The sequence below is a fragment of the Callospermophilus lateralis genome, chromosome 14 (assembly GCF_048772815.1).
Source record: "Callospermophilus lateralis isolate mCalLat2 chromosome 14, mCalLat2.hap1, whole genome shotgun sequence".
Taxonomy (NCBI): domain Eukaryota; kingdom Metazoa; phylum Chordata; class Mammalia; order Rodentia; family Sciuridae; genus Callospermophilus; species Callospermophilus lateralis.
The window spans coordinates 100,028,992-100,042,244 of NC_135318.1; the positions used below are offsets into that span (position 1 = coordinate 100,028,992).

At 46.2% G+C, this 13,253-nt stretch overlaps 1 protein-coding gene across 1 annotated transcript in view; it reads right to left on the minus strand.

Moving 5' to 3' along the window:
• Positions 1-13,253, minus strand: part of Rfx8 (regulatory factor X8) — a 71,930-nt gene that overhangs the window by 19,375 nt on the left and 39,302 nt on the right. Inside the window, exons 6-11 of the mRNA XM_076833772.2 lie at positions 10,526-10,636; positions 9,921-9,998; positions 5,785-5,898; positions 4,807-4,957; positions 2,695-2,753; positions 1,089-1,245 (exon numbers count right to left, since the gene is read on the minus strand). Coding sequence (XP_076689887.1) covers positions 1,089-1,245; positions 2,695-2,753; positions 4,807-4,957; positions 5,785-5,898; positions 9,921-9,998; positions 10,526-10,636 — 670 coding nt within the window. The remainder of the gene's footprint in view (positions 1-1,088; positions 1,246-2,694; positions 2,754-4,806; positions 4,958-5,784; positions 5,899-9,920; positions 9,999-10,525; positions 10,637-13,253) is intronic.

The window sequence follows — 13,253 nt, forward strand, 5'->3', positions numbered from 1 at the left end:
ATTCAATACAACTGGTACAACCTTACCAAGGTCAGCCCTGCTTCAAGGTCAAAGACAGAGGGTGGAATAACTTCTAGGTGGTACAAAATGTGATTAAGACAACAACTGGTTATGAAATGCTACCATGTCCCAGCTGGTTGGCCCAAGATGAACAAGATGTAGCTGACCCCTGGAAGAGCCCACAGGACTATGCAGGCAGCTAAATTTCTCTATAGCTGAGTGTATCAGGAAGGGGTTACGCCATTGAGGGAGGGGCAACTAGGGCATCCTGGCAGGGAGCTCCCGAAAGGGCACAAACAGGGGAGCCTGGCACCCATATACCCTCCTGGCAACTGTCATCTGAAGGCCTAGAGATTGGCTCCTGACCCCGTAATCTAGAGAGGGGGTCAGAACCATAGTGCAGCCTCCCCCCAAACTTCTCCAGGAACCCTCGAGTCTGGAGGGTCCCTTCTATCACTACATTTGTCCCCAAGAAATGTAACATAATAAATTGACCAGTAGTCTGAGCTCTGTATAGAAGGGGGATTTTTTTTTTCTTAAAAAATAATTGTCAGAAAATAAATGGCAAGAATATCCACATACTTCATATCACTCTTCTAAACCCGTTCAATATGAAAAATGCACCATTACTAAACTATACCTCATTAAAAATAATATTTAATGCTACTAACAGTGGTGACAGCAGAATCTGGTGGGAAACAGAGTTGACTCAATCCAGTTCAGACAGGGTAGAGAGACATTTGAATCTATATGCATGTACAAGATAGATGCAGAAATTAAGATTTTTTTTTTCCCAAAGAGGACACTCTGGAAAGGAATATTGTCAAGGGACAATATCAATATGCAATACTTGTCTAGTCACTCAGCAAACATGTAGCAGCACTGATGCCCCATTTGACACTTGGGGAGGTTCTGGAAGCACAGAGCTGTGGGGTGATCCCTGGAGTGTTCCTCACCCCTTAAATAGGAAATGAGCACAGCCAAGAGTAAAGACCCATTCTACCTACATTAAGAAAATCAGAGTGATGGTCAGGCTATCCCCAAATATACACCCAAACTCCAATAAAGAAACCAAGGAGAGAGATTACATTTCATTTCTGTGTGGCTCTCCAGCTCCTCTGCATGGCTTGGGTCACTTGCCAGGGCTTTCTTAGAGATATCCAAAGCGCCTTGGTTGACAATGGCATGTAGATCTGACTTCAAGATGCTGACTCTCCTGTTATTTTTCAATACCATTCTCATAGTCTAAGGAAAACAGGGCAGCATAATACTTAGTTGTGCCATTTTACTTTTGTATGAACGCCGTCCCCCACACCACCACCATCCACATTATCAAGATTTTATTGTTGAGGAGGAAAAAGAAAAGTGAATTGGGGTATTGTCCATTAACACTTAAGTGACACTTCAAATATTCAAATTTCACACATTCTAGAAGTGCCTTGCTGGAAATCAGCATTTGGAAGGCATGGGGCAGGTGCCCAGGGCTCTAAGGGCACTGCGGCTCTTCTGTTTCTTATTCTTTGCTCCCCATGCAACAAGCCCAAGCTACTCTAAAGAGGAAAATGGTAGGTGATTGACACCTTCCAGGGAAGGGTGGGGAGAGCCTCAACCTGCTGCTGAGTCACTGCCAGAGAGACCAGCTCATGATATAAAAGTGCTGCAGAACAGGACAGCCCTGAGGGATTAAGTGGGTAACAACCTCAACCAACTCAGAGTCTAGGGAGAGCTCGGAGCTGGAAGGGTGGGGACAACTCAGCGGAAGACCTACTGAGCTCCTCTGGAGCTGACACTGACTTGAGTCACAGTCCCCACGCTCTGTCCCGATCTGCTGTCCAGGGGATTTCAGAACAGATTCATAAGTGGCCCATGTGCCAGGTGTGGCATTTCCGAGTCGCCTCTGGGTGTCCACAGGGCTGGATGCCAGGACTCCCATGGATACCAAAATCGTGGACACTCAAATCTCTTTGCATATAACCTGCGTACCTTCTCCCATATGCCTTAAGTCATCTCTAGATGACTTATGATGGCTAGTACATTGTAAATGCTACATGCAGAGTTGTTATACTGAATCGTTTAGGGAATAATGACAAGAAAAAAAAAAGTCAGTTTGTGTTAAGAACAGATGTAACCACGGTAAGCCTTCGCATGCTTTCAGTTCTGGGTTGAAACCTGCAGACATGAATGCTGACAATGTCATCTTCTCTTCAGCCCTTCCACCAGCACTGAAGCTACATGGTCACCCCCCACCCCCATGAGAAGGCTGAGGAAACTGGCAGCCCAGATGCACCAAGTCCTCAGGACCATGCACAGGGGTGAAGGGTCTGTCTGTCGGTTGGTGGGTCCCAGGGTCTGCTGCGATGCCCTTTTGCTTCTGACACCATCTGGCTTGGGGCAGTACCTGCATGGCCTGCCTCCTGCACCTTTTGAATGCTGACCTGTTTTCTCTCCTGTGCAGAAAGAGCTCAGGCAAATGGAACTTTCCAAGGAGGGAAAGAAGGTGGACTTCTAGCTGAGCAGGACAGGACCCCAGGCCTCCCCAGCCAAGGCCAGCAAGGCCCTCCCATCTGCTCTGTCCAGGGGCAGATGGAAGCGGGTGGGACAGGCAGCAACCACTGCTCTTAGGGGAGACCTGCAGCCTTCTCTTGGCCCTTCAGGAACCCACTTTGTTCCTCCCGTCTCTTTGCTGCAACCTACCTTTGCCATGTTGGAAAGGTATGTCTTTCTTCGGAGTCTTTTGACAAACACAGTGACTTCTGTTAAGAACAACACATATGGTCACTACCAATATGGCACCCTCCAGCTCCCCTGTGCCAGAGCCAGGAGGAGGTGCACAGGGTTGAGCATCCAGGCACAGCTATCTAATCTATTCCTCACCTCCTCTGTCTCCTGGCCCTTTCCCCAGTGGTGGGACTCAAATCTCCATCCATCCCCATGTAAGCCCAGCATCTGACATGGGGGCCACTGTGGTCTGAGTGCTTGTGTCACCCCCCCCCCCAGTGATAGAATCAGAAAGTGAGGCCTAGTCATGAGGGTGGAGGCCTCCTGGTGGGAGTAGAGATTTTGAAAAAGAGACCCCAGAAAGAAATGGATGGCATTAGAGCAGATTATGCTAAGTGCAGTTAGCCAATCCCAAAAAAAACAAATGCTGAATGTCTTCTCTGATATAAAGTGGGGTGACTCAAAGTAGGGTAGGAAGGGAGAGCATGGGAGGAAGATTACCTCTAGATAGGGAATAGGGGTGGGAGGGAAAGGGAGGGAGAAGGGGAATAGCAAGGATGGTGGAAGGAGACCCTCATCACAATACAAATTACATGGATGAAGATGTGAATTTGGTGTCCACGTACCTTATATACAAACAGAGATATGATAAATTGTGGTATAAAGGTGTATTAAGAATCGTAATGCACTCAGCACCACATACAAACAAAAGATGTTGTGTCCACCGATGACTAAAAAATAAATATTAAAAAAAATTCTCTCTCTTGGACTGTGGATGTGGCTCAAGCGGTAACGCGCTCGCATGGCATGCGCAGGGCACTAGGTTCAATCCTCAGCACCACATAAAAATAAAATAGATATTGTGTCCACCTAAAACTAAAAATAAATATTAAAAAGAAGAAGAAGAAGAAGAAGCAAGACTCAGAAACAGGGGGGAACAGCAGTTGCTAGCTTGGGGAGGGGATGACTGTGAGCTGGTCCAAGAAGGACAGGCTCTGGAAGGATCGTGGAAAGAGCTATAGATAATGCTGAGCATCTCAGAAAGATGCAGGGATATTCCTGGGACTGTCAGACATGGTGCCCCTGTAGCAGGTGTGTGCTGGGGTTTAAAGGGTCATGGAGTTGAAGAGCACAAAGAGGCCAGGTTTAGGGAGAATTGAGACAGCTGACTGGTCACAACAGGAAGCCCCTGCAGGGTAGAAAGGCAGCTCCGTGGAAGGAGGACAGGGTTGATTCTCCCTTATCCAAAATACTTGGGACCAGAAGTGTTTCTAATTTTTATTTTTTGGGGATTTGAGAATATCTGCATGCACAAAATGAGCTTTTTTTGGGACTGAGACCCAAGTCTAACCATGACATTTATTTTTTTCATATATATCTTATACACAGAGCTTCAAAATAATTTTATACAGTGTTTTTAAATCACTTGCATTTTGGCTGTGACCTGTTACATGAAGTCAAGTGTGGAATTTTCCACTTATGGTGTCATGTTGGTGTTTAGAGTTACAGATTTTGGAGCATTTTGGATTTCAGATATTCTGATTAGAGATGATCAGTGTGTATTCACTGACTACAACCTGGCAGCCAGGTAGATGGAAAGTCCAGGCATTCTGGAAAGTCACAAGGAGATGATGCAAGTCCCAAGGAGACCACTACGGTGGGAGAGCCTTGGTGGCCCTAGAGGTAGGAGGAATTAAGGACACAAGAGAGATTTCTAAGGAGGAAATGACATTCTTTGCATAGAGCAGCAAGAGGCGGAAAGGCCGTTGGAGCTGGAGGTGGCTCACCTGCTGGAGGAGGGCAGCACGGGCCAGTTCTCCCTCCCCAGCAACATGATACTCACATCTCCAACCCCAGGAACCCAGCAAAAGCCCACCCAGTTATTCAGGAGAGCAGATGGAAAGGGTGTGAACGCATCAGCCCTAGCGCCCCTTCACCGGCTTGAAGGGAAGGTCAGACCCTGAGCCAGGCCAGGCCTCCAGACCTGATTCCGTGTGTGACAGTACAGGGACCACAGAGCACAGCTGAAGAGTATGAATGGTAGAGTCTTCATTTTACAGAATTTTTTTTTTCCCCATGGAAACTGACCTTTGAGTTTGGAGATCTGTAAGAGGGTTGGAAACCCTTCCAAAGCATTAAGAAGCCACAGCTTAAATTTCTTACTAAATATCCGGACAGATTTCAGGTACTGAATAGAAACATCTTCCAAGAAGTCATGAAGGAGAACGTCCTCAATCCCCTACAACACAAGCATAAAGTCACTGTGTCTCGTAATATTACAGGGGTCTCTAATATTATAAGTACCAAAGCTCATGCATGCCACAGGGTGGGAACAGGCCATGCCAAGTCTGAGGGAAGGCCCCCACCTGCTCTGTAGGGCAGCCACGGCTTTCTGGGTAGGACATCACATCAGGCTGGTGCAGCCAGAGTTTGAATTTTTTTTTTTTTAATATTGACATCTGATTGGTTTTTGTGTATGATGCTGGGGATTGAACCCAGGGCCTTCACATTCTAGGAAAGTGTGCTATCACTGAGCTGCACTTGGAGCCTCTGATTCAATTTTTTAAAAAGCCCCACGTTGGCCAATATTGAGTGAGTCAAATCCAACACACATAGGCATTGAATCCTGCCTCCACTCTTCCCTTGTGTTTAAGAACTTGGGAGCCCTAGACTGTTTCCTAGAACAGCAACAAAATAAAAGGTAAGGTTTGCAACTAGTGGAAGGGGAACCCATTTTCACCACACACACACACACACACACACACAAAATGCAATAACCACTCCAGAGTTAGGAGCTCCAACCCCACCCAAGCCAAACCCAGGGCAGTTATGAATATCCTCAAACGCCTCCCTTGGTTGAAATGTGCACAGAAAGAACATTAACTCAATTCAGAGTTCACTATGTACTTTGGCTTTTTCTTTATGTGAGGAAATCAAAAAAGAAAAGCCAAGTTTTAAGCAAAGATCCAAAGCTTTCCTCAGAGGACTCAAAGCCGCACTGCCAGGGACGTGGAGAGCTGTCACTTTCCAGAAAGGTACAAAGCGGGGACTCCAGCGTGGCCCTACCTTGTAGAGCTGGACGTCATAGCACTGCAAGAGCTGGCGCACATCAGGCAATAGCATGAGCATGACAGTGTCTGGCTGCAGAGACCTCCAGAAGGATGTGAGCAAGTCCTCCACCTAAACGTAGGTAACAGACGTGTCACAGAAACCACTGTGTGCCCTGGGAGGCTGAGCCCCCCCTAGGGACGTAATGAGCCCCAAAGGAAAATGGGATGAATCTCGTTCCCATGGCTCTAAAGCTGTTTCTGTCAGCTCTTCCAACTGTACCCTGCAAATATCTTTTTGCAGCCATGCCTCCGGGGGAGCCTGCCAGTTGGAGGGGACTCCTGGAATCTCTTTCCTTGAGGGCGGTGTCTGGAGGGAAAGCGGTCTCTGACCACAAGGGGGCTCTGGGTGGTTATGACAGGAGGAGGACTCGGCCACAGTGGCCCAGTCGAGGGTGGAGGATCAGTGTTCATGGACCGAGGGATCTCCTCAATCATTTTTCAGTTCAGAAAGAGGTGTGCCTCATCACAGAGGTCTCTCTTTGACATCAAGTGGGAAGTCCCCAAGGGCTGCATGAGCAAAAGCGGGTAGTGATTCCACACAGGAGCCATCGCTGAAGACTTGGGGGGGCGACTCTGTGGAGGAACAAAATGGCTGCTTTCTTCCTTTTCCGGTGTTCCCCCAGCTTGACTTCTCACCTCCACTCCTGAATGAGGTGGCCCAGTCTGAGTTCCCAGGCTCAGATACCCTGAGGCATTGCAAGGACCCATCAGTGACTCCCAAGAAAATGAGCCATTCCCACGCGTGGACTCTCAAGGGGTAAAGGGTCAGCTCTTGAGCTCCATCTAGAATGTTCCTGACTGGGAATCCTGTCACCAGGGGCATGTATTCTAGGGAAGATTCTAGAGAAGATCTCTCCAAAGAGACTCAGAAAAACACAGCACAGGATGGGTTGGCCCTTTGGCTCCCTCTCACCTTGGTGACTTGGGAGCTTGGCCTGGTGGGGACCTGGGTCAGTGACCACAGACCCATGGGCTCACTCCCTCAGCACCACGTCCAGTCGTCAGACCCCACTGCGTTCCTCAGACGCCCTGTCCATGCTGGCCCCTTCTCTGATAGCCCTACTGCTATCCCAGGCTGACCCTCATCCCTGCTCACCCTGACTGTGACAGATCCTCCCGCTGTCATGGGGCTGACCCGGTCACTGCTCCCCCACCGTCTTCCCAGTGCCAGCTTCCTTGCCTCTCTCCCCTCCAGCTCCCCTCCTTGAGAGATAACTCCCACCGTGGTGAGCTCTTATCATGCCAGGCCCCTGAACATCCAGCTGACTTTTCACGGGCTCTACCTGGAACCCATTTCCTATCCTGTTTCCTCTCCGTGGAGCCTCCAGTTTCCCCACTGGAGTTAGCAGCAACATGGCCTGCTGCGGGGGGGGGCGGGGGGGGGCTCTCTAGCCTTCCTGAAAAACCAGCCTCTACCTGAGAGCAAAGCCTGTCCAAGGAAGGGACATGACCTTTGTCCTTGGAAAGACCCACAGAGCACTCCTAGGCACATTCCCACCCTGCTAAGTTGTGTATCTACAAATAACAGGAGAGATCTGCTGCCCCAGGTGTCCCTGACTCAGTCAGGCTAGGTGGGGACCCATAGCAGCCCCCTAGCAGCCACCAATCAGCATGAGACAGGGAAATACCTGGGATGCCAGATGACCCTCCCAGTAGTTTATGGTGGTTGATAACGTGTTGGGAAACCATGTAGTTCAGCACGTACACCCCTCTTGGCTTAAACCAATCAGTTCAAATGAATACCCCTTTTGTACTGACCAATCACCCCTACCCAACTTGTTCCCGCCAGTGAATGTGCTAATCATGTTTTAGAGTTGTTATTTGATTTTCCCGCGGTGTGTGAGGATTTGCTAAGAGATGCTATGATGTATGTGAGGTCCCTGCCTTCCGCAAAGAGTGTATAAAACTGCTGCAAACCCTGGGCTCGGGGCCTCTCAGCGTCACCAGTTGCTGTTTCTGCGCGCGGAGGACCGAGCTAGCTGGCAATAAACACCTCTTTGCTGCTTACATCGATCTTGGGTCTCTGGTGGTCTTTTGGGGGTCCCGAATTCGAGCATAACATTCCCTTTTGCTCTTCCTGGGCACCCAGAATATTCTCATCATATAGTTTGCTACAGTTTGAATGTGGTTTGTTCCTCATTGAACTCATGCAGAAGTTTAAATTCCATTGTGACATATTAAGAAGGTGGAGACTTGGGCTGGGCTTGTGGCTCAGTGGAAGAGCACTTGCCTAGCATGCGTGAGGCCCTGGGTTCGATTCTCAGCACCACATACCAATAAATAAAATAAAGATCCATCAACAACTAAAAATATTTTTTAAAAAAGAAGAAGATGGATACAATCTGACTAGGGAATTAGAGGTGGAGTCTTTGGGAGGTTAGACAATTCTCATCAGGGTGGAGATCTCGGGACTAAATACTGGGGGCTCTATAAACATACCCATGTACACTCTATTACTTGCAATGGTGATGCTCTGTACTGCTCTGGGCTCCAACAAGAAGGCTCTCACCACTTCTGAGGCCTCTACACTTTGCACCTCCAGAACTATGAGCTGAAATAAATCTTCTTTCTTTATAAAGTAGCCTGCCTCTAGTATTTTGTTACAGTAACTATTGTTGTTTGGATCTGTACTGTTCCCCAAACGCCCATGTGTTACAGGCTTGGCCTCTAGGAAGTGGTAGAGATGGGAGGTTTTGTCACAGTCAAGGTGAGAAGGGATGAGGGTCAATCTGGGATAGCAATAGTGCTATCAGAGAAGGGCAAAGTGGTAAAAATGGTAAGAGGGAGGCCTAATGGGAGGTCTTTTAGCAAAGTTCTTGAAGGGGATTTCAGGACCCTGATCTTGTCCTTTTTTCTGTTTTTTTTTTTTTTTGTTGTTGTTGTTGTTCTTCTTCTTCTTCTTCTTCTTTTTTCTTTTCATTTTCCCAGCTATGAGGAATTTTGCTTCACCTCATGCTCCCTGCCATGATATGTTGCCTCTCCACAGACTCAAAATGGACAGTTGCCAATCAACTGTGGACTGAAAACTCCAAAACCATGAGCCAAAATGCACATTTCATCTTTTTAAGTTGATTATCTCAGGTATTTTGTTATAGTAACAGAAACTAACTAATGCAGTAAGGAAAAGCTAACTAATAAACAGCTATTCTAGAACTTGTTATATCATATTTATTGGTTAATATATCTCCTTTTATTACCAGACTGCAAGTTTCCCAAGCATTATCTTCCTACTCTCAGAAATGGTGCTGGTCACAGGATTTGATTTAAGTAAATATTTGATGAGTGAGTGAGTGAGTGAAGGAATATGTCAGACACTCAGGGTAGATGGTTGGTATAATGTTGTACGAATAGAACACAGACTACTCTGAAGACACTCAGTCTCTCCCTCACTATAATGCTTTCAAAGTGCATAGGTACCTTATAGGCTCATGCTGAATGTCTATTATTAGATAAAGTTTAAGTGCTTAGAATATTAATGCATTGAAAAAAATGTTCATTTGAATGTGCACTTGTTTCCCTGATTTTCATCTGATACTGAAGAAGATAAAATTCAGGTTAGTTAAAGATTTATTCATGCTTTCCACTGTCAATTATACTTTTCTTTTATTGTTCTTTTTGTTGCTGGGGACTGAACCCTGGGCCTTGTACATGCTAAGCACATGCTCTACCACTGAGCTACACCCATGGCTGCACAGCCACTTCTAGAATAAAATCTATAGTCCCCACCCATGTCAGATGACCTGCTTCTTTTTCAGTTGGCATTTATTAATAAAATGACCCTTTAGCATTATTAAAAATTCCAGGATGTACATCATCATCAATAATTTATTCAAACTCTGCTGGAATTAGGTTCTAAAGAAGAAAAGCTGAATTTGTACTTAAAGCATAAAGTTAGCCACATTTAGCACCTTGGAGAATTTCCAAATGATTAAACTGAGTATCCGTGCCACCTTAAAGAACTCACTGTCAAACAGCTGCATTATAAGCACTTTAGTACAGTGGATTACCACTCCGTCTCCCTGGAGGGGTCCAATCAGGTAAAGCAGTTAATAATCAGTCGCAAATGCTTGTATATCATAGAGAGAAACCTACCCTCTGGAGCTCTTGGTTCCTCACATTTTGTAAAACGTCTTGGCAATAGTCGCAGTATTTGTCAGCAAGGCCAGCCATCTAGGAAGGACACGGAAGGTCACCCCAGCTTTCAGGCCACTCCAGGAATGACTGGACCCTCAAAGACCCTGCGGAAGCTCTTGCGATTCTGACATGGCCACAGCTGGGCTCTTCACTTGGGTCCCAGTGCTCTTTATTTTTATGGGGCAGTGCAGGACCCGCAGGTCAGGCAGTTGTGACTCACGTATCACCACATGAGTAAGGGTTTTTTCCACCACCACAAAGCCACCCACTTTTGACACTCCCCCATTATTTCCCAGCTCCAGTGTCTAGAAATTCTGTGTCTCTGTTCCCTCTCTGTCACTCCAGAAGATGACAGAGCTGGGCCTTTCCCAACAATGTGGAGGGCAGACCTGAACGTCCTGCCCACCACCGGGCCCAGGAGGGAACGTGGCTCCTCACAGGTCCGAGAAGAGGCAATATCACCCCATGTGTTATCATCAGGACCTGGGGCAATACAAGAAGGTATTTACCGCCTGAGCAGCACCCAGCAGGGAAAGCGGGTCTCCCCTACGAGACAGACCTACCATTTTATAGGAGTGTTTCTTTGCCAGTTCTTGCTCCCAAAATGGACATCTTCTGAATTCAGACAGAGGAGATCCAGCGGGGTCTGTCTTTATCGGTGAACGGTTTTCACACTAGAAATAATTTACACAATGGATCATTTCTTTAAAATAAAAATGCATTTTCTGGCATATAATCCATGTCAGAATGACATTGCTATTATAAGTCAATGCTCTTTTATCCACACTCCTGGACATTCTATGGATTCCAGAAACTTCCCCCTCGTTTTTCATTCCAAAGACCCTAACCTTTTTTTTTTTTTCTATAACCCCATGAACTTTGCTCACCAGGGAGGAGTTAGGATTTGATATACTACCCAAACATAGCAGTGTTCAGGTCAAGTGCAGTACAGTCATGTCCAATAAAAAATATTGTCCATGAATCTTTTAATGTCACGAGTCTATTTCTACGACCTTTGTCCATACGGTTGTGGCTCCTTGAAATAAAACTCGGTCTTGTCTGGATCATCATGTCTGGATCATAAAAATGGTTAACCAATCAGAAATCTCAGGACTATCGCCAATAAGGCGAACGAGGTTTTCCCCTTAGAAGAACAAGTAACGGAATGGTAAGGAGGGGAAACAGGTGAAATTGCACAAGGCGCATTTGCCATTCCTCTCTGTTATCCACACTGCCATCCCTGAGCCAGGGCAGCCATCACCCCTCCTGATTTGAAGAAAGGACATCAATTTTATTTGAAATAACTTCCTCAGGATCTTCCTGGGCTTTGGAATAAACTCCCTTACAATGCAATAGCTTAGAATAATTCCTACAAGATGGACATTGAGTTGCAAAGCCTCCTGGGTGGCTTTTCATTCTCTCCCCAACCCTGCGTCTGCTCGGTGGAGGTACAGTAGAAGGTCTCGGTCTTCACATCACCCACAGCTGAACTAAGTTATTCATTTGTAGAATGACTTCTGAGGGTGTTTCAGTTAGTTTTTTTTTTTTTTTTTTTTCATTGCTATGACCAAAATACCTGAGAACAACAACTTAGGGAAGAAAAGTTTATTTGAGGCTCACAATTTCAGAGGTTCAGTCCATGGTTGGCCAACTCCATGGCTCTGGGGATTTAACCCAGGGTTGCACACATACAGGATGATACCAGGTGGAAGGGCATGGCAATCAGAAAGCAGACAGCTCTGCTCACCAGGAAGTATGTACCCCAAAGGTACATCTCCAGTGACCTGCTTCCTCCGGGCACATCCAAGCTGCCTACAGTTACCACTCAGTTAACCCATCAGTGGATTGATCCAATGTTCAGATCACAACTTTCATCATCCAATCATTTCACCTTTGAAAATTCTTATTTTGTCTCACACATGAGTTTTTAGGGAACGCCTCATACCCGAGGGCAGGCAGCTTCCTCTGACCACCTGTGCCCACTCTTAGGGAGAAAAGCCACTGTATCTTGTCTGAATCTTAGCCACCATTGTACACAGTGCTGCCCAGGCTAGAGAACAGGCACAACTGGAATCCTACTATGATGTCCTCGTGTCATCAACTGGTATTGTGCTCACCCTTTTGTCATCCTGAACCTCTCTGAGAACCTGATGAAAGTAACTGACCTCCCTGGAAAAACCCACACTAAACACATAATATTGTGGAGATGCTAGGTTAAGGCTCCATCCACCATTTAATGTTTTGGGAATGGAGTTGGATATCAATGTCTAAACACATACATAAGGTAGGCGTATAGAAGGGTGACCACTCAAAGGATTCTCTCTTTAGATGCTGTCTATGCCCCATCCCAACATACTCTAGAAAGTTGGCTTCACTTGGAGTGGTCTGGTGAATGGCACCTCTCTGTTATGTGGGTGGGGTGACATGGAGAAGGATGGGTTATTTCAGAGAGCTCACCAGCCAGACCACTAGTTCCTCTAATAGAAAAGACCTGAGGAACTCTCAATTCCAACTCTAGGCTAATTCCTCATACTGCAAAACCCCAACTGCACCCAGCGGCTCAAGAGCACAGCTGGACTTCCTGGTGACAACAGTGTTCTCTGAATACTGCTGCTGCTATTTCCAAAGCCAGCGCTTCTCAACATGTGGTCCTGAAGCCATCCCACCAGAATCCCTTAGGGGACCTGAGGACCATATCCCTGGGACCTAAGTGAATCAGAAGAGACCTGAAGTCTAGAATTTCAACCATCTTTCCAACCCAGCGTGCTGTCGTTGAGAACTAGAGGTCTAGGCAGACTGCTTTTTGTCTAAAGCTACAAAAATCTTTGCATTTCAACATAATGAACACATCACTGTTTCACCTAGTCAGAAGTCATCTGGCAATGTAGTGTTGGGATACTCAAGAAATGATTACAAGGAGAATGTAAAAGTGCATTATGACAAAACATCATAAAAAGTAAATTCATGAGTTCCTGAAGCCGATTCCCTTAGGTCTCTTCCTCTGTAGAAATTACTTACAGTATAATTCTTTCATTATACACCGTGAAAATAACTGTTCTTTCAGGAAAAAAAAAATTCTGCTTTAATTTTAATTTTTTTTGGTGCTGGGGATTGAACCCAGGGTTGCACACATACTAAGCATGCACTCTACCACTGAGCTATGCCTCTAGCCTTAGGGGGAAAAATATATTAGATATTATGAATTGAAATATTTTCTTTACAACAAATCAGAGGCCAAAGTAACTGTATGATGCAGAGCTACTAAAGTTTGAATATCTGTAAAAGAAGGCA